Here is a 22,132-nt window from a genome sequence, read left to right as displayed (position 1 = left end):
TAAATGTTTATAATATCTAATTGTCTCCATGCCTTACAGTTGCATTTCTTAAATCTGGATGATATGTTTGTGGTTATATAAACAATCAGGCTGTTGAGATTTGCTATATAGTAATAATATATATATCACTTATGTGAGTGTACAGTATATAAATGATAAAATTGTCTGTACTATATATCCAATTTGAAGTCACTAGGTGATATATCCATTACATTTTGCAATTATACAATAGTTTACAACCATGAAAAATCACCAAAACGCCATCTGATTCAACATAGTAAAGCTTCAGACACGATGAAGAAAAGTGAAAAGATCCAGTTTGAAAATAATAGGGCCTGTTTTGCCACTTATAAGCACCTTTGATTAATCTTGCGTCTTATTTCTGGCAGGTATTTTGGATCTTGGTCATGGATTTCCCGTAAAGCTGAAGTGAAATCGCTAATCCTCACCAAAGAGAGTGTTCACGTGTTTCTGGAAAGGATGCAATGCTTTCCTGCGACTGAAGTTTAGATTTTCTATTTCTGCAGAGATGTCCGGAGCGATTCCCAGCGTCGGCTGATCGAGCCTCAGGACTAAAATCCAGCATCGCCGGCAGATTGTCAAAGACTTGTTAGACGCGGTTTGTTTTAGGTTATTGTTTGGATCTGTTCTCTTCATCCTCCGGAGCGATGCTCCTCCTGCGGTTTACCGGGCGTTTGTCGGTTGTGATGTTGTTCTACTGAGCGATCTTCCCACACTGAACTGCTCTTCCGTTCGCTGTACCGCTTCGGAATACGAATATTCCCGTCGAGCGACCGGGAAAGAGCGCGGGATCGGCGGGAGGAGAGCGAGGGGCCCGGGAAGATGAGTGTAGGTGGTGAACTCCAGCATCTGGACTACCTGACGGAGAACGAGCTCATGGGGATGGACACCTTCATCCACCGCATCGACTCCACCGAGGTCATCTACCAGCCGAGACGCAAGCGCGCCAAGCTTGTCGGGAAGTACCTGATGGGAGATCTGCTCGGGGAGGGGTCGTACGGGAAGGTCAAGGAGATGTTGGACTCGGAGACTCTGTGTCGCAGAGCCGTTAAGATCCTCAAGAAGAAGAAACTGAGGAGAATTCCCAACGGAGAGGCCAATGTGAAAAAGTAAGAGATGCTTGCTTTCTTTACTTTGGAATTTTAATGTCAATGTGGCATCAATTTATTGATTTTTATTTATTATGATAGCTAAATATTTATATTTATACTTGATAATGAATGAATGAAAATGTTTTTATTTACAATTTTGGTTGTAATTTTTAATGTTCAAAAAGGTAAATTTTAATCATGGAAATCTTTTTTTTATTTATAAAAAAAACTTATAAAAATGTTGTATTAATAAAAAGTTGTTAATTCATTTATAAAATATTTTATGTATTTAAATTAATTTTGTTTATTGCAATTTATTCGTATTTATATATTGTAATTTGGTCAAATTAATTTAAGAAAACTTTTTTATTTATAAGAATGCCATTTTTGTTTGGAAAAGTTATTTAAAAATATTTTTTTATTATTTTTAATTTTAAATTAGCTTGATTTGCTTATTAAAATAGCTAAATACTTATACTCTTAAAATTAAAATCTTTTAATTTACAGTTTTATTTATAGTTGGTACATTTTATTTATTTTAAAAATAAAAATAAAATGTTTTATTAATAGAAAATGGTGTTGAAATTTATTTCTAAAATATTTTATGTATTTAAATCTATTTTATTTATTACAATTTACATTATTTATAAACATTTTATTTCTAAAAAATGTTCTTTTATTTTTAAATAGACTTTTTTATTTATAAGAAAGTTATTTTATTTGGATTTATATTTTAAAACTATTTATTTATTTTAGAAATATTCTTATTTATAACAAGTACTTTAAAAAAAAAATTTTTATTCTATATTAAAGTTATTACAATTATATTTTAAGATAGTATTTTATATTTAATTATACAACATTTAAAACTCTGTTTTACACTTTATTTAAATAATATTTTAATATTCTTATATTTATCTATGTTTTATTTACATGTGACCCTGGAGCACAAAACCAGTCTTAAGTAGCAATAGCCAAAAATACATTGTATGGGTTAAAATGATCGTTTTTTTTGTTTTATGCTAAAAATCATTAGGATATTGAGTAAAGATGATGTTCCATGAAGATATTTTGTAAATTTCCTACCATAAATATATCAAAACTTAATTTTGATTAGTAATATGCATTGCTAAAAACTTAATTTGGACAACTTTAAAGGTGATTTTCTCAATATTTAGATTTTTTTAGCTCCCTCAGATTGCAGATTTTCAAATAGATGCATCTCAACCAAATATTGTCCTTTTCTAACAAACCATACATCAATTGAAAGCTATTTATTCAGCTTTCAGATGAATTTACACCTATGACTGGTTTTGTGCTCCAGGGTCACATATAGACATAAAAGTTTGTCTTCATAATCTAAATGTAATAACTTTCCTATCAAGCAATAGTCAGCCTTTCTCAGTCTTCCCAATAGTCATTTAAAGCTGGGTAACCGTGGGAAAGTCCTGCTATGGTTGTTTTGTTGGTCCGTTCGCTCATAAGTATTACGTCACGAGACAGAAGTGAAATGACTTGTGGATGTTCATGTTTACTTTAACTTCACTTACGAAAGTCTCACATCTTCAGTGTTTTCTGACTCTCATCATGTCCGCTCTGCGCTGTGAAATATCATCTTCATCTCTTGCCGTTTAATCACACAGAGCAGTTAGATTAATTAAAATAATGTGCAGTGAAGCCTCTGCTTTAAATAGACGAGAGCTTCTGGACCGGCTTCAAACCCCTCGCGTGCCAGGACACGTGTGTTTGGTCTTGATCGAAACTCCTTTAGAAGATTAGTCCAGCTCCGTGCCAGAACTACATAGACAGCACCCTTTTAAGGCAGCATCCTCCTCACTATAATGAACACGCATTTATTGCATGTATTCACCGCTATAGAAGTTTACTGACCATGACGACTTCTGCTTCTGAGAACCGCAGATGTGAAAGGAGTCTGTGATGAATACGTGTGACGCAGCATAACCTTCTGACGCCTTCATAGGGCACTCACTATAGAGTTGTCATGATCACAGGGTGTTTTCTAGTGAATCTCAGTATTGTGTGGATCCGAACTGAAGTCTACAGATCGAAATGAAGTGTTTTGGCTAATATTATAATATCACAGGTTGTCTCTCATTTATAGGCTTTGCTAGAGTGAGACATTATAAGCTGTAGATGTATGAATTCTGACGTTTCATTCTGCCGATTGAAGCGAGCGGAGTGTGTTTGTGTCCTTATACGGCCGCTGCTCTGGTCGCATGTTCGTTGACAGCAGGTCTGGAGCGGCAGCAGGACCAACGTTACGTAACGCGTGCGCCGTTCCCATGGACACACCAGAGCAATGCCAGACCCTGAGCGGGGAAAGAGGTCAGTGGAGTACAGGAAACAGGAAGTGCTCGAGAGGAGCACAGGTGACATTGAGTGGAACAGAATGAAGCTCTTTTTGGATACTAGTGAGGGCTCTAGTGTGCTCAGTGTGAGATGACACTCCACTGTTGTTGTTGTTGTTGTTGTTGTTTTGGCCTGACTGTAATGGTGCGTTCACACCGCACACTTTGTCTGCGTCAGGCAACGCACCTAACGCATCTAGTTTGACGCATGTACGTTGAAGCTGGCAACGCTTGCTTTTTGGTGCGTTCACACCGCACACGTCAGGCAACGCTCCCAACGCATCTAGTTTTCTGCACACTTCCCCTGAATAAACCATGGCAAACTATTGGGACTGGACATTTTGGAATCCTCTCATGAACATGTTTCGCTAGCTAACGAAATGGGAAATAATTACGTTGAGAAAAGATTTGACAACCCGATCTCTTCAGCGATCTTCATCCAAGCAAGTTCCTTTACATTCCTGTCTTTATACAACAACGAGGACGGATCATACAATTCTCTGCGATTGCAGACGGCTAGAATAAGTTTGTAGCCGTCGTCAATCGCAGAGAATTGTATGTTGTTGTTTTTTCTGCTCCCGCTTCATTCAAAATACGTGTGGTGACGTCGCTACAGTGAGACGCTCTGATTGGTTGACGCACTGCGTCAAGTGTGTTAAGTCCGTCAAAAGTTCAACTAGCTGAACTTCTGCGTTGCTTGCGTTGGCTGCGTTGACGCTTGAAACGCAGGTAACGCTTGAAAAGTTGACGGATCCAACGGACATAACGCAACGCAGAGCCTCTGACGGACTCAACCATTGACTTTACATGTAATCTTGCTGCAACTGACACATGACGGTTTGGGCGGTGTGAACGCAGCATAAGGCAGTGTTGTGTTTGAATGCTTTGGGAATCCCAGAATGCTTGTCACATTACCTGGAAACACTTTGCAGTAAGGTTCCATTTGTTAATTACGTTAGTTAACATGACCTAACAATGAAAAAATACTTTTGAAGCAGAACCCAATGAAGCTCTTTTTGGATACTAGTGAGGGCTCTAGTGTGCTCAGTGTGAGATGACACTCCACTGTTGCTGTTGTTGTTGTTGTTCTGGCCAGACTGTAAGGCAGTGTTGTGTTTGAATGCTTTGGGAATCCCAGAATGCTTGTCACATTACCTGGAAACACTTTGCAGTAAGGTTCCGTTAGTTAACATGACCTAACAATGAAAAATACTTTTGAAGCATTTCTTAAATGTAGTTAATGTTAATTTCAGTATTTTGCTAATACGTTTTTAAAATCAATAGTTGTTGCATCTGTTAACATTATTTAATGGATCTAAGCTAATAAAAACTAACAATGACCAGTTCTCTCCATTTAGTGGACTTCTGTGGTGCTCCTCGTAGGGCTGCTCGATTTTGGCAAAAATCATAATCACGATTATTTTGGTCAATATTGTAATCACGATTATTTAACACCATTATGACCGGGTCCAAAGCTTTATATTAGTGATTAATTTAAAGATAGCAATACAGCAGAAAAAAGATACAAATAAAAAAAAATACTAAACTTTTATGCAAGTCTAAAGTAGTCAACAATACTACAGAAATTGAATGTAATTTGAATGTAAAATAAAACGGCGTGTTCACTGTAATAGTTAAACATGCTTTGTTTCTTATTAAAACTACTAAAGTCCTTCATTCAAGAGCAGTGATTTTTCTCTTTGTATTTTTGCGTTTTATTCATATTAAGCACAGAGACGGCAGAAGGAATATTATTTTTTGCCGCTTTAAGAGCCACACAGATCCAATCTACTGTTACACACGGATTTCATTCTCAACTGTTTATGATCATTTAAGACACAACTGACAAGGGTTTACATCAATAATCACCAAACGCCTCATTTTGAAATATTTTGTGTGTTTGAGCGTTTAGGCGCACCTTGAGCTAACAGATAACTTTACATGTCCATGTTCTGCTCCGTCTCTGAGCGCAAACAGAACAGCGCAGGTTTTCTTACACGCAATTAAAAACACAACATCATAGAAACATTAATAAATCAAGCACGTTCCGTTTTATGAAAGTCACATTACATGATTTTGCTGATTTGCATGTGAAATTAGTCTTTTATGGAGGAGCAAAATCACACCACTGGTACGCAATAATCGTTTCATCTCCATTATGGTATTTTCATGATCGTTTTAAGCAGAAATCGAAACCGAATTTCGATTAATCGCACAGCCCTAGCTCCTCGAGTTTGAACTTCCAAAATGCAGTTTAAATTAGGGATGCACCAAATGTTCGGCAACCGAAATTATTCGGCTGAAAATAGGCAAAATAGCGTAAAGGCAGAATAAATTATAGTGAACAATGGCGTGATGCGATCAAATAGAGGCACATCCCTATTAATATCATTCAATAGACCTGAGCTAATATGTGACCCTGGACCACAAAACCTAAAAGGATTAGTTCACTTCCAAAACAAAAATGTACAAATGATGTCCTCAGCCCCTTGTCGTCCGAGATGTTCATGTCTTTCTTTCTTCAGTCATAAAGAAATGGGTTTTTTTTTTTGAGGAAAACATTTCAGGATTTCTCTTCATATGTGACCCTGGACCACAAAACCAGTCATAAAGTTAAATTTTACAAAACTGAGATGTATACATCATATGGACGCTCAATAAATAAGCTTTCTATTGATGTATGGTTTGTTAGGATAGGACAATATTTGGCTGAGATACATCTATTTGAAAATCTGGAATCTGAGGGTGCAGATAAATCAAAATACTGAGAAAATCACCTTTAAAGTTCTCCAAATTAAGTTCTTAACAATGCATATTACTAATCAAAAATTACATTTTGATATATTTATAGTATGAATTTTACAAAAAAATCTTCATGGAACACGATCTTTACTTAATTTCCTAATGATTTTTGGCATAAAAGAAAAATCAATAATTTTGACCCATACAATGTATTTTTGGCTATTGCTACAAATATACCCCAGCGACTTAAGACTGGTTTTGTGGTCCAGGGTCACATATAGTGGACTTCAATGGTGCCACCAAGTTTGAACTTCCAAAATGCAGCTTCAAAGGGCTCTAAACGATCCCAGCCGAGGAATAAGGGTCTTATCTAGCAAAACGATTGGTTATTTTCTAAAAAAAAAAAAATAATAATTGATATACTCTGTGATGCGCATTCACACTCTGTGTACTCCTGTTCAAGACAGTTAGGGTAAAAACTCCCATCTCATTTTGTCCTCCAACTTCAAAATGGTCCTACATCGCTGCAGAAGATCCGACCCAATGTTTACGAAGTGTTTTCAAACACCATTTACAAAAAAAGGTAAAACAGCAATGTAGGGCAATTTGTTTGCTCTTTAATGGATTCTCTAAATTAAACTTGGAAGTGAAAATCCTGCACCATATCCAGCACACATTGATCTCACACGTGTGATGCGGTGGGTCAGATAAAGCACATGCGCGTGCACTAGTGTGTGTTTGCATCAGCCTGCAGCTATTTTGGTCGCGTGGAAATGCGGCCCGTCTCTGTTCTCTGAGCTCTGCTGATTACTACACATCTCTCTCGTGCTTTTCATCTCATGTTTATTTGAATAGGATTTCTCTTGAATGTTCACCATGCAAATGTTGGTGCCAGCCTGTTGTCGCACAACCTCCTAAAATCTTCAATAACCCTTAAATACCAACTCTTTTAGTGTAAGCGCTGATCAATTAGGCCTTTAGTATGTTCATTTCATAAGTAGTGTTCTTCTGATTAGCTGGTAAATGTTGCTGATATGAGCAGATGGGAGATGTGTGTTTGTGTGTGTGTTTAATGGATGTGTGTTTTGTTGTTCTGCAGGGAGATTCAGCTGCTGAGACGACTACAGCACAAAAACGTCATCCAGCTGGTAGATGTGCTGTACAACGAGGAGAAGCAGAAAATATATCCTTTACACCAGCCGTGTGCGTGTGTGTGTGTGTGTGTGTGTGTGTGTGAGTGTGTGTGTGAGTGTGAGAGAGAGAGAACGCATGGATGCATGTGTGACGCAGAAATGACTAAACACGCGGTACTGCGTCAGCATTCAGCCTCGTCTTAAAGGAAAAGTTCAACCAAAATAAAAATGTGCTTAAAATATTATCTACCTCAGGCCATCCAAGATTAGGATGAGTTTGTTTCTTCATCCGATTTGTATAAATATGTGATTCCATCACTGTCTCACCAATGGATCCTCTGCAGTGAATGGGTGCCGTCAGAATGAGAGTCCAAGCATCTGATAAACAATATCAAATTAATCCACACCACTCCAGTCCATCAGTTAACATCTGGAGAAGACAAAAGCTCAAACAAATCCATCATTAAGACTTTTGTAACTTAAAATACGAGTCAATCCATAATAACACTTCCTCCAGTAAAAAGGTGGTCTGGTCTGAATCAGGAAAGAAATCTGCACAGATCAAGCACTGTTTACAAGCCAAAAACAGTCCATAACCCTCCAAACTAAAAAGCATTTGTCTTCTCAAGATGTGAACCGATGGACTGGAGTGGTGTGGATTATTGTGATGTTTTTATCAGCTGTTTGAAATCTCATTCTGACGGCACCCATTCAAGATCCATTGACGAGCATGTAAACAAACTTTATGAGAGTGGAATGTGTTGTTGTAGCACACAGTAAGATGAGTTGGTTTCTTTATCAGATTTGTGGAAATACGTCATTCCATCAATGTCTCACCAATGGATCCTCTGCAGTGAATGGGTGCCGTCAGAATGAGAGTCCGAACAGCTGATAAAAACATCACAATAATCCACACCAGTCCATCAGTTAACATCTTGAAGACAAAAGTTGTGTGTTTGTAAGAAACAAATCCATCATTAAGACGTTTTAAGCTTAAAATCCAAGCTGTTTTTGCTCTGTGCAGATTTCTCTCCTGATTCAGACCAGACCACTTTTTTCACTGCAGGAAGCGTTATTATAGATTATGAACTCGTATTTTAATTAAAAAGGTCATAATGATAGATTTCTTTCATCTTTTGTCTTCCCGAGTTGTTAACTGATGGACTGGAGTGGAGTGGATTACTTGTAGATTATTGTGATGTTTGTATCAGCTGTTTGGACTCTCATTCTGACGGCACCCATTCACTGCAGAGGATCCATTGAGCCTGAAATAAACAATGTCTCAAGGCAACACTTCTATTTTCTTTTAGTTTCCTATCTAATCTAATGTTCACATTTTATTTCAGATAATAAAAATACTTTTTATTGGTTTATTTGCCAATAATAACTGTGTAATGCTGATTCAGAGTGATTGGCTGTTGCTTATGTTTGTTCCTTAACCGCTGGTGCACGTATATGGTGATGGAGTATTGTGTCTGTGGAATGCAGGAAATGTTGGACAGCGTTCCAGAGAAGAGATTTCCAGTATTTCAAGCTCACGGGTGAGAGACGCTCAAACACCAGCTGAACATCAGATAAAACACACACACACCTCACTGAAAGCCAAAGACTAAGAGGCGCCACCACACCTGAGGCTCTTCTAGGTCGTTATCAGCCACTCTGATGGCTTGTAAAATTTCCATCATAGTCTATTTTTAGCCTGTTGATACGGGGTTTTATTTCCCACAGATGTCATATGTCATTCCATTTGAGTTTGTAGGCTTGTGTGTGCCATCTTGACCTTACAAAATATTGTTCTAGTTTAGGCCTGAAGTTGATGTTTCAGACTCTAACATGTTAAAAAGAATTCAAAACTAAAATCACTGTCAAAATTGAGTCTAGTGAAACAACAGGTACAGTCTTAATTTTCAGACTGAGAATGTTACATTAAAATACATTATTTTGTTACTGATAACTAATACGTTTTTATTTGTTGTTCTTGTGTCTCTTTTAGGTACTTTTGCCAGCTTCTGGATGGTCTTGAATACTTGCACAGCCAGGGAATTGTACACAAAGATATTAAACCAGGGAATTTGCTGCTCACTACAGATGGGGCGTTGAAGATCTCTGACTTGGGTGTAGCGGAGGTGAGACACCCGTCTGTTCTCACATTCGATCAACACTCTGATGAGTATTTTATCAACACACTGAGCTCATCAGCAAATGATTAACCCTGTAAATCCTTATATATGAAATGATAGTGAGGAACAACTATTTGTCTTAAATGAAATGGTACGTTTGATCCTTTAGACAAAGTTTACGAGGCTTTAAACGTTCATATAGTCTATATATAGTACGAATATGGAGGAAAAAACAGCTCGGTTTTATTTAGAGACTCAAAGTAAGCAAAAATATGAATTTGGTGCAGATTCTGAGTATTTATATGATGAAATTCTGATGCTTGTAATGTAAATCAATTAGATATTTCTAATAGTACTGAAGATACTGACATAAAATAATGAAATTATCAGTGTTCACTAGGGATGCACCAATAGGATTGGCCGATACCAATTTTAACAAACGATTATTGGCCGATATCAATACCGATACCGATTTTAACAAATAATTATTGGTCGATACCGATTTTAACAAACAATTATTGACCAATTCTAATACCGATACCAATTTTAACCAACGATTATTCGCTGATATCAATACCGATACTGATTTTAACAAATAATTATTGGCCGATACCGATTTTAACAAATAATTATTGACCGATTCTAATACCGATACCAATTTTAACAAACGATTATTCGCTGATATCAATACCGATACTGATTTTAACAAATAATTATTGGCCGATACCGATTTTAACAAATAATTATTGGTCGATACCGATTTTAACAAACAATTATTGACCAATTCTAATACCGATACCAATTTTAACCAACGATTATTCGCTGATACCAATACCGATACTGATTTTAACAAATAATTATTGGCCGATACCGATTTTAACAAATAATTATTGACCGATTCTAATACCGATACCGATTTTAACAAATAATTATTGGTCGATACCGATTTTAACAAACAATTATTGACCAATTCTAATACCGATACCAATTTTAACCAACGATTATTCGCTGATACCAATACCGATACTGATTTTAACAAATAATTATTGGCCGATACCGATTTTAACAAATAATTATTGGCCGATACCGATTTTAACAAATAATTATTGGCCGATACCGATTTTAAGAAACAATTATTGGCTGATATCAATACCTATACTGATTTTAACAAATAATTATTGGCCGATACCGATTTTAACAAACAATTATTGGCCGATACCGATTTTAACAAATAATTATTGGCCAATACCGATTTTAACAAACGATTATTCGCTGATATCAATACCTATACTGATTTTAACAAATAATTATTGGCCGATACCGATTTTAACAAACAATTATTGGCCGATACCGATTTTAACAAATAATTATTGGCCAATACCGATTTTAATAAACGATTATTCGCTGATATCAATACCTATACTGATTTTAACAAATAATTATTGGCCGATACCGATTTTAACAAACAATTATTGGCCGATACCGATTTTAACAAATAATTATTGGCCAATACCGATTTTAATAAACGATTATTCGCTGATATCAATACCTATACTGATTTTAACAAATAATTATTGGCCGATACCGATTTTAACAAATAATTATTGGCCGATACCGATTTTAACAAACAATTATTGGCCGATACCGATTTTAACAAATAATTATTGGCCGATAACGATTTTAATAAATAATTATTGACTGATACTAATACTGATACCGATTTTAACAAACAATTATTGGCAAATACAAATTTTAATAAACAATTATTGGCCGATACTAATACGAATACTGATTTTAGCAACAAATTTTTGGCCAATACCAATTTTATTAAACAGTTATTGGCCGATACTGATTTTAACAAACAATTATTGGCTGATACCGATACTGGTCAATTGCATAAAGCAGTGCTTAAAAACAAAACAAAAAATGGATTGTTCACTCTGAGCAGAATCGGTATTTAACTTTTATTCTGTTCCTGTGTATTATTACAGCTCCGAAACAAGTTTGAGCAGAAAAAATATGGTTAATAACATTATTTTTAAAATATTTTATTTGCCTACAATAATAATAATAATAATAAGGTACAGCGTTTTCTTTACTTAAAAAGAAAAAAAGAAAAAAACAGGTTTTTGATCTGGTAGCCTATCTTGCACTTAGTCATAGCAATACAGCATCATCTTTTCTAGATTTTGACCAAATGTATTAAAAGAAAAAACTGTCAATGTTTTAAAGGCATTAAAGTATTTTTTCAAGATATTTAAAAATAAATGAGTAGGCTATAGGCCTACGTCGCATTTGATTATTACAGTAAGAAATAATGTAGGCTAAAATACTGGTAAATAAAGCAAAATATTTACAAACACATTTACGCTATTTTAGTTCTCTTCTCTCCACAACAAATCCTCAAAAGTTGGATTTAGGCTAAATATAAACGTCAAGCCTAACCAAATTAATTAAAAAGCGAAACTACAGTTTGTACAGTTCCACTAAAAGAGCTTTTAATCGATTACAAACACCTGAAACTATCAATCAGACAAAGGCATGGAGTACACTGTGTGCATATATAGTTTATGTTTGTGTACAGAACTCGTGCTCAGAAACACCAGTGATGACATCTTCTGCACTGACTGCATGTTGATCTCTGACCTTTGACCCTCCAGGCGCTCCACCCGTTTGCCGAGGACGACACGTGTCGGACGAGTCAGGGGTCGCCGGCGTTCCAGCCCCCAGAGATCGCCAACGGCCTGGACACGTTTTCAGGGTTCAAGGTGGACATCTGGTCTGCTGGGGTCACACTGTGAGTTTCTTCAGATTCACGCTGGTGATGAGAAACACTGCAGTTTAATGTAAACACTGTCTGCTGGAGCTGCTGGGCGGACACAGGTTCTGGATTAGCTAATAGAATCAATTACTGCCTCCCACTTTTTCAGTGGCTTTGGTTCTGGAAGCGTTTTGTGGATTAAAACTTTAAACTGTTATGAGCCTTGCAGAAAAAAAATCTGCTATGAGAAACTTTGATTTTAAGAAAAAAAGCATTTCAAAATCAGACCAAGAGACAAAGATAGAAAAACTTGACACCTTTAGTGCGGAAACTAATTTTTTTTTTATTGTTTTAAATGAGCATATATGAAATAGAGAAAATTGAAAAGCACCTACATAAAATTGTATGTTTTTAATTAAAATGCTCACTAAGCCTGCATTTATTTGATTTAAAGTACAGCAAAAACAGTACGATATTTTGAAACGTTTTTACTATTAAAATAACTAACTATTTCCAATTGAATATATTTTAAAATTTTATTTATTCCTGTGATTTCAAAGATGAATTTTTAACATCATAATTCCAGTCACATGATCCTTCAGAAATCATTCTAATATTCTGATTTAACAATAACGATTTATTATGAAAACAGCTAAGTAGAATGTTTTCAGGTTTCAATGATTAATAGACAGCATTTTTGTAACATTACAAATGTATTTATCACAAGTTTTGATCAATTGAAAGCATCCTTGCTAAATGAAAGTGCTAATTTCTATAATTTATTTTCCAAAATAAACAAATACAACAGACTCCAAGCTTTTAAATGGTGTTATAGTATGTGATATTACCAATTCATCTTAAATAATTGCTGATCTTTGAATTCTTCTATTCATCAAAGAATCCTGAAATTTTTTGTAAATATTGATAAGAAGAAGAATACAAAAAGTTTGTTTCTCTTTTTTTTTAATATACACTGCTGCTCAAAAGTTTGGGATCAGTATGATTTTTAATGCTTTTTTAAAGGAGACTTTTATGTTTATTTTATTCAAAACACAGGGGAAAAAACTGTAATATTGTGAAATGTTATTGCAATTTAAAATAGCGTTTGTTTATTTGAATATACTTTAAAATACAATTTATTCCTGTGATGCAAAGCTGAATTTTCAGCATCATTTCTCCAGTCTTCAGCGATCCTTCAGAAATCATTCTAATATCCTGATTTATTATCAGTGTTGGAAACATTTGTGCTGCTTAATTTTTTTGGAGCCTTTGATACTTTTTTCAGGATTCTTTAATGAATAAAAAGTAAAAAAAAAACAGCATTTATTTAAAATAGAAAACTTCTTTTTACTTTTATTTAGCAAGGATGTGTTAAACTGATAAAGTTATAGTAAAGTCTTATATTGTTAGAAAACATTTCTATTTTGAATAAATTCTGTTGTTTTTAACTTTTTATTAATCAAAGAATCCTGAAATAAGTATCACAGGTTCCAAAACCTATAATATAAATAAAAAGCAGCACAACTGTTTCCAACATTGATAATAAAAGTAATAAATCAGTATATTAGAATGATTTCTGAAGGATCATGTGACACTGAAAACTGGAGTAATGGCTGATGAAAATTCAGCTTTGCATCACAGGAATAAATTCTATTTTAAAGTATATTAAAATAAAAAACTGTTATTTTGAATTGCAAAAATATTTCATATTTTTTCTGTATTTTTGATCAAATGAATAAAACTTTGATGAGCATAAGAGACTTAAAAAAAATCATACTGATCCCAAACTTTTGAATTTTGCAGTTCTGGAGCGTCTAATAATGCAGAAAATCCAGCTGCGCATCACAGCAATCTGTTACAGTTTAACAAAGATTTTAATAATATTTCAGCATTTTTCTGTATTTTTGATCAAATAAATGCAGCCTTGGTGAGCATTTTAGATTGTCTGTCAAATATCAAATTAAACTGCTTTATTTTTATATTCTTTAAAAATGAAAATTGAATCAATTTTTATATTTTCTGTTTTCATTTCAACTGTAGTCAATAAAAAATGTTAGATTAGTTTTGTTGGGTTTTTAAAAAAAAAAAGTTTTAGGTTTTTTATTTATTTTTTTATTAAATTTTAGTGATTCAACTAAATAAAAGTAATTAAATAAAAAATGAGAAATGTTGCTGTTTTCTTATATATTTTTTTTAATTTTTCTTTTATTTAAAATTTTTGTTATTAAACTAAAAAGTAATTAAAAAAGAGAAATATTATGTTTATATATATATTTTTTTTTTAATTAAATTTTAGTTATTAAACCTAAATAACAGTAATTGAGTAAAAAAGAAATGTTATGTTTTCTTTTTTATAAATTTTAGTTATTAAACTAAGTAACTACATAAAAATGAGAAATGTTGCTGTGTTTTATATATATATATATATATATATATATATATATAATTTTTTTTTTTTTTTTTTTTTTTATTGTAGTTATTAAACTAAAAAGTAATTACATAAAGAAATGTTACTGTTTTCTTTATATTTTTAAATTTTTCTTTTTCTTTATTTCATCACAGAAATAAATTCTATTTTAAAGTATATTAAAAAAAACTGTTATTTTGAATTGCAAAAATATTTCATATTTTTTCTGTATTTTTGATCAAATAAATAAAACTTTGAGCATAAGAGACTTAAAAAAAAAAATTGTACTGATCCCAAACTTTTGACTTCTGCAGTGTATATTTAAGAGTGTACAGAGGCCGACTTCATTTATGGTTACAGCTCTTTCGGTGTGAATTATTTGCCTCGACTCTATACACATTTTAACAGCAAGTTGAAATAAAGCAGCCAGATGGATTTAACCAAAGCAAATACTGTGGATTGACAGCCTCAAAGATCACAACTCGTCTGTCTCTAATGCTTTTTATAAGGAGAAAATGAATGATTTTTATTTCCAGAACCGACTGTTGCGCTCTTTCAAAGTGTGAAAACTGATTCCTTGCTTTCTCTCGCTGTGAAATTGAACAGAGATTGGATTGTCTCTATTGTGCTGTTGTTTAACCTGCGCACATGAAGTGAAAGCTGTCCGTCTCTCCTCACAGATACAACATAACCACGAGCCTGTACCCGTTTGAGGGGGACAACATCTATAAGCTATTTGAGAACATTGGGAAAGGAGACTACACTATTCCAGAGGACTGCGGCCCGCTGCTCTCTGACCTGCTGAGAGGTGAGCGATGAAACCGCAGAGCTCCTTTGACTTGGAAATGTAGTCAAATTTATTTGTCTGGAGTATTTCACAATATACACGCTTTCAGAGCAGCTGCACAGAACGCCTGACTGTTACAACTATAAAGCCTGAGCGCTTTATCAGAGAGCATATATGAAGATGCAGTGCCTTGCAAAAGTATTCATACCCTTTCATTTTTTTCACGTTTTGTTGCAGCATTATGTTAAACTGCTTTAAATGAGTTTTCCCCCACATCAGTTTACACTCCATACACCATAATAATGACAAAGCAAAAACCAGACAAATTTGACAAATGCATTAAAAATCAAACACTGAAATAAGTAGATTGCATAAGTATTCATCCCCTTAACTCAGTCCATAGTTGAAGCAGCTTTACAGCCTCAAGTGTTTTTGGGTCTGATGTGAGCATCTTTGCACATCTGCATTTGGCAATTATCTGCCATTCTTTGCCTCACCTTTTCACCTCTCCATCTCTGTCAGCTTGGACATTTTCTAGAGTCCTAGTTGTTCCAATGGTCTTCCATTATGGAGAATGCTTCTGTCAACCTTCAATGCAGCAGATTTGTTTCTGAACTCTTCTCTAGATCATCGCCTTAACGCAAGTCTGTCACTGAGCTCTACAGGCAGTTATCTTGGTTTTTGCTCTGATCTGCATTTTCAGCTGTTAGACCTTTTCTGAGAGGTGTGTGTCTTTCTAAATCAGACTCATTCACATGAATTTGCCACAGTTTAACTCCACTCCAAGTGTAGGAACATCTAGAAGCGATATGATGCTCCTGAGATACATTTCCAGTGTCCAGAAAAAAAGGGTATGAATACTTATGCAACGCGATCTTTTCAGTTTTTTTATTATGGTGTATGAGATGTAGATTGATGTGGAAAAAAACTAATTTAAAGCAGTTTAACATAATGCTGCCACAAAACAAAATGTGAAAAAAATGAATACTTTTGCAAGGAACTATATATAATGATACAAGTGATCCTTCAGATTTAAATCTAGCTGTATTGTATTTCTAGTGTTCTCTAGTGCATATATTGCAGTGCTGTAGTGAATCCTGAATGAGCGTTCAGAACAATTAAATACTGATTTTGTGCAACGCACCAGTAAACAATTCTCAAAAAGCATCAATGAAAATAATAATTGAATAATATGTGACCCTGGACCACAAAAAAAGGACCTCATAGCTTTCAGATGAATCATCATCTGAAATCTATGAAATAAAATAAATAAGCTTTCCATTGATGAATGGTTTGTTAGAATAGGACAATATTTGGCTGAGATGCAACTATTTGAAAATCTAGAATCTGATGGTGCAAAAAAATCTAAGTATTTAGAAAATCACCTTTAAAGTTGTCCAAATAAAGTTCTTAGTAATGCATATTACTAATCAAAAATTAAGTTTTGATATATTTATGGTAGGAAATTTGCTAAATAGCTTCATGGAACATTATCTTTGCTTAATATCCTAATGATTTTTGGCATAAATTAAAAATCTATAATTTTGACTATTGCTAGAAATATACCTGTGCTACTTAAGACTGGTTTTGTGCTCCAGGGTCACATGTAAATAAAAAAAATAGATAAATATAAGAATATTAAAATATGACTTCTTAAAGTGTAAAAAAGAGATTTAAATGTTGTATAATTAAATGTAACATAGAATCTTAAATACAAATTTATTTTGTACTAATTTTAATATAAAATAAAAAATATATATTTTTAAGTACTTGTTACAAAAGTTTGGTGATCAGCAGGACTTGTAATGTTTTTGTTTTTTTAAAGAAATCTCTTCTGCTAATCAAGGCTGCATTTATTTGATAAAAAATAGAGAGAAAAAAACAGTAATATTGCAAAATGTTATTACACTATAAAATAATGGTTTTTATTTTAATATACTTTAAAATATAATTTATTCCTGTTATGAAAAACAGAATTTTCATCAGCTGTTACTGCAGTCTTCAGTGTCACATGATCCTTCAGAAATCATTCTAATATTCTGATTTATTATTAGACTTATCAATATTTTAAACAGTTGTGCTGCTTAATACTTTTTTTGGAACCTGTGATACTTTCAGGATTCTTGATGAATGGTTAAAAAGAACAGCATTTATTCGAAATATAAATCTTGTCTAATGATATACGTCTTTGCTATTACCAAAAAAAGAGAGAATAAAAATTTGCTGACCCAAACTTTTAGATGGTAGTTCATATTGTTACAAAAGATTAATAATTGATTAATAAATCAGCATAGAATGATTTCTGAAGGATCATGTGACACTGAAGACTGGAGTAATGATGCTGAAAATTCAGCTTTGATCGCAGAAATAAATAACCATTTTCTATTTGAATATATTTCAAAATGTAATTTTCAATAGTGAAATTTTACTGAATTTTTGATCAAATACATACAGCAAATCAGCATATTAGAATGACTTCATGCAACAATGGAGACTGCAGTAATGATGCTGCAAATTCAGCTTTAATCACAGAAATAAATTACATTTTAAAATACATTCACATAGAAAACTGTTATTTGAAATTGAAATAATATTTCACCATATTACAATTTTTAGCATAAGAAACGTCTTTAAAAACCATTAAAGTCCCAAACTTTTAAACGGCAGAATGTATACTATAGTAAAGTAATACTTTAAAGTCAGTATATATCTGTGATTAAATGCATCCTGAGTTTAAGTCAAACACATTCAATCAAAATTGATCCCATTTATTTAATTAAACGCCCGTTACCTTATTGTGCTCGATCAGCATTGTTTATAATGGCTGTGCTGTAGTTCATATGTTTGTCCTCCAGATGGCGCCCTGATATTAATGTTCAGCACTGATGCTGGATCAGACTGTGTTTGAGAGCTTTATTATCACAGACACTCATGAAAGAACACACAGCCATTAAACACGCTCCTTAGATCAAACTCCTAACACTGAATGATACATTTCAGTCTAACATTTTCTAAACCACAAAAACATCCATAGGCAACCATTAGAGGTGTAACAATGTCACAATATGTCACAACACAAAAATGAAACATTGTATATTGCGTTACAGCTTTCATATTGATTTTATTTTTTATTTATTTATTTATATTTTAGTGATTAAACTAAAAAGTAATTAAATAAAAATGAGAAATGTGGCTGTTTTCTTTTTATATATATATATATATATATATATATATATATATATATATATATATATATTCTTTATTTTTTATTTTTTTTTTAATTGTAGTTATTAAACTAAATAAAAGTATTTAAATTAAAATGAGAAATGTTATTGTTTTCTTTTTTTATATATTTTCATTATTTATTATTTTTGTATTTTATTATAAATTGTAGTTGTTAAACTAAATGAAAGTAACTAAATAAAAATGAGAAATGTTGCGGTTTTCTTAATATATTTAAGTTTTTTTAAATTTCTTTATTTATTTTTAAATATTTTAGTTATTAAACTAAAAATGAACCAGTCAAAAATGAACGTTTAGAACATTTAGGTTTAATGTAGGCTTTTATTCATATATAAACAACAGTGATCTTTGTGGTTATGTATATGTGTGTGTCTGTTTTGGTTTTTAGTGTTATAGTGTAAACACCAAATCTCTCACAGCAGCTTTCATATTGATTTTATTTTTTATTTATTTTATATTTTAGTGATTAAACTAAAGTAATTAAATAAAAATGGGAAATGTTGCTGTTTTTTTAATATATATTTTCTGTATTTATTATATTTTTATTTTATTTTAAATTGTAGTTATTAAACTAAATAAAAATGAGAAATGCTGCTTTCTTTTTTAAAAATTCTTTATTTATTATTTTTGTATTTTACTATAAATTGTAGTTGTTAAACTAAATAAATGGAACTAAATAAAAGTGAGAAATGTTGCGGTTTTCTTTATATATTTCAGTTTTTTTAAATTGTTTTATTTATTTTTTTTAATTTTAGTTATTGAACTAAAAATGAAGCGGTTTAGACTGGTTTAATGTAGGCTTTTATTTATATATAAACGGTGATCTTTGTGAGTGTGTATATGTGTGTGTCTGTTTTTGTTTTTAGGGTGACTTTTTAACATTCTATCAAGGGTCTACAGATGAAAAATATGAAAAAGAATCCTGTCTAATTCTGACACATTTACAGCCATGTTTATTAATATGCTTTGCCTCTGTAAACAAAAGCTACATTTAAATAACTAAACAAACGCTTTAAATAAATCTCCCAAATCTCTCACAGCAGCTTTCATATTGATTTTATTATTTATTTATTTTATATTTTAGTGATTAAACTAAATAAAAGTAATTAAATAAAAATGAGAAATGTGGCTGTTTTCTTTTTTTTATATATTTTCTTTATTTTGTATTATTACTTTTTTAAATTGTAGTTATTAAACTAAATTAAAGTAATTAAATTAAATTGAGATGTTATTTTCTTTTTTATATATTTTCTTTATTTATTATTTTTGTATTTTATTATAAATTGTAGTTGTTAAACTAAATGAAAGTAACTAAATAAAAATGACAAATGTTGCGGTTTTCTTAATATATTTAAGTTTTTTATTTTAATTTTAGTTATTAAACTAAAAATGAACCAGCCAAAAATGAAAGTTTAGACTGGTTTAATATAGGCTTTTATTCATATATAGGGTGTGTGTCTGTTTTTGTTTTTAGGGTAACTTTTAAACATTCTGTCAAGGGTCTACAGATGAAAAATATGGAAAAATTGCCTTTTTGTCTAATTCTGACACATTTTCAGCCATGTTTATTAATATGCTTTGCCTCTGTGAACAAAAGCTAAATTTAAAACGCTTTAAATAAATCTCCCAAATCTCTCACAGCAGCTTTCATATTGATTGACTATTATTATTGTTAATAAATGAAAAATATTTGTATACATTTAAAGTCATTGGTTGAAGTGTATTCTGATAATGATCATGTGGCTTTCTGTTCCTTCATCTGAGGTGTTTTCATTCGCAGGGATGCTGGAATATGATCCTGTCAAGAGGTTTTCAATACAGCGCATCAGACAACACAAGTGAGTTCATCCTCAGGATGGGTCGATGTGATCAAATGTGGTGTTTTTCTGAATATTGTTCATTTAGCTGCCTGATTCTATTCAAATCATTAGGGTACCAGAATGGTTAGGTTTGAAGCAGAGTCAGTGATGTTAGATGAACACAGAGAGGAAGAGGAAGTGGAGAATAGTGAGAGTGGGAGAGATGAGCTAGAAATAATCCTGGCCTGGATTTGAGATCTTCATCCAGTGAGGAAACGGATGCGGTTTCCATGGATACGGGAGAGAGCTCATGAGCACGTGCTCTGATGATGTTTGAGCTCACCTGAGATCAGCATAGTTCAATCAGTTCTGGAGCATCTAATAATGCAGAAAATCCAGCTGCGCATCACAGCAATCTGTTACAGTTTAACAAAGATTTTAATAATATTTCAGTATTTTTCTGTGAGCATTGTCTGTCAAATATCAAATTAAAATGCTTTATTTTTATATTCTTTAAAAATGAAAATTGAATAAATTTTTATATTTTCTGTTTTCATTTCAACTTTAGTCAATAAAAAAAGTTAGATTAGTTTTGTTGGTTTTTAAAAAAAAAAAAGTTTTAGGTTTTTTTATTTTATTTTTTTTATTAAATTTTAGTGATTCAACTAAATAAAGTAATTAGATAAAAAATGAGAAATGTTGCTGTTTTCTTATATATTTTTTTATTTTTATTTTATTTAAATTTTTAGTTATTAAACTAAAAAGTAATTAAAAAAAGAGATGTTATTTTTATATATATGTATTTTTTTTATTTTAAATTTTAGTTATTAAAATAAATAACAGTAATTAGGAACGAATAAAAAATGTTTTATGCATTTTATTTATTTTTAAATTTTAGTTATTAAACTAAATAACTAAATAAAAATGAGAAATGTTGCTGTTTTCTGTTATATATATATATATATATATATATATTGTAGTTATTAAACTAAATAAAAGTAATTAAATAAAAATTAGATGTTGCTATGTTTTCTGTTTAATATAGTTTTTTGTATGTATTTTTTATTTTAAGATTTTAATTATTAAACTAAATAAAAAGAAATTAAAAAAGAGAAATGTTATGTTTATATATTTTTTTTATTTAATTTTAGATATTAAACCTAAATAACAGTAATTATGTAAAAATATGAAGTGTTATGTTTTCTTTTTTTATAAATTTTAGTTATTAAACTAAAGTAACTAAATAAAAAAGAGAAATGTTGCTGTTTTCTGTTTTATATATTTTATTTATTTTTATTTTAAGTTGTAGTTGTTATTTTTTTTAGTTCAGATAATAAAATGTTTTATAACTCTAATAACCCTGTTTTAGATGACGTCCATTGCGGTTGGTCTCACGGGTCATTTCCTCTTCCTGTTTAGCTGGGTGCGTAAGAAACACCCTCCCTCTGAGCTGCCCGTCCCCATCCCACCCAGCGCAGAGACGCGCGACCGATGGCGGAGCATGACGGTGGTGCCGTACCTGGAGGATCTCCACGGTTACGCGGAGGAGGAGGAGGACGATGACGAGCTGTTCGATGGGGAGGATGACATCATATACACTCAGGACTTCACTGTACCAGGTGAGCATCACTGACTCCGCCCACACTTCACTTTCAGCTC

General features: G+C 32.4%; 1 protein-coding gene across 1 annotated transcript in view; it reads left to right on the top strand.

The window, feature by feature from the left end:
• Positions 1-392: 392 nt before the first annotated feature.
• The window catches only part of stk11 (serine/threonine kinase 11), a 30,033-nt gene continuing 8,293 nt past the window's right edge, over positions 393-22,132 (top strand). Inside the window, exons 1-8 of the mRNA XM_073849051.1 lie at positions 393-1,130; positions 7,323-7,406; positions 8,808-8,897; positions 9,350-9,482; positions 12,137-12,273; positions 15,325-15,452; positions 20,455-20,512; positions 21,893-22,092. Coding sequence (XP_073705152.1) covers positions 844-1,130; positions 7,323-7,406; positions 8,808-8,897; positions 9,350-9,482; positions 12,137-12,273; positions 15,325-15,452; positions 20,455-20,512; positions 21,893-22,092 — 1,117 coding nt within the window. The 5' untranslated portion in view covers positions 393-843. The remainder of the gene's footprint in view (positions 1,131-7,322; positions 7,407-8,807; positions 8,898-9,349; positions 9,483-12,136; positions 12,274-15,324; positions 15,453-20,454; positions 20,513-21,892; positions 22,093-22,132) is intronic.

Source organism: Garra rufa, chromosome 10, assembly GCF_049309525.1.
Source record: "Garra rufa chromosome 10, GarRuf1.0, whole genome shotgun sequence".
Taxonomy (NCBI): Eukaryota; Metazoa; Chordata; class Actinopteri; order Cypriniformes; family Cyprinidae; genus Garra; species Garra rufa.
This window is presented reverse-complemented; position numbering and strand designations above follow the sequence as displayed.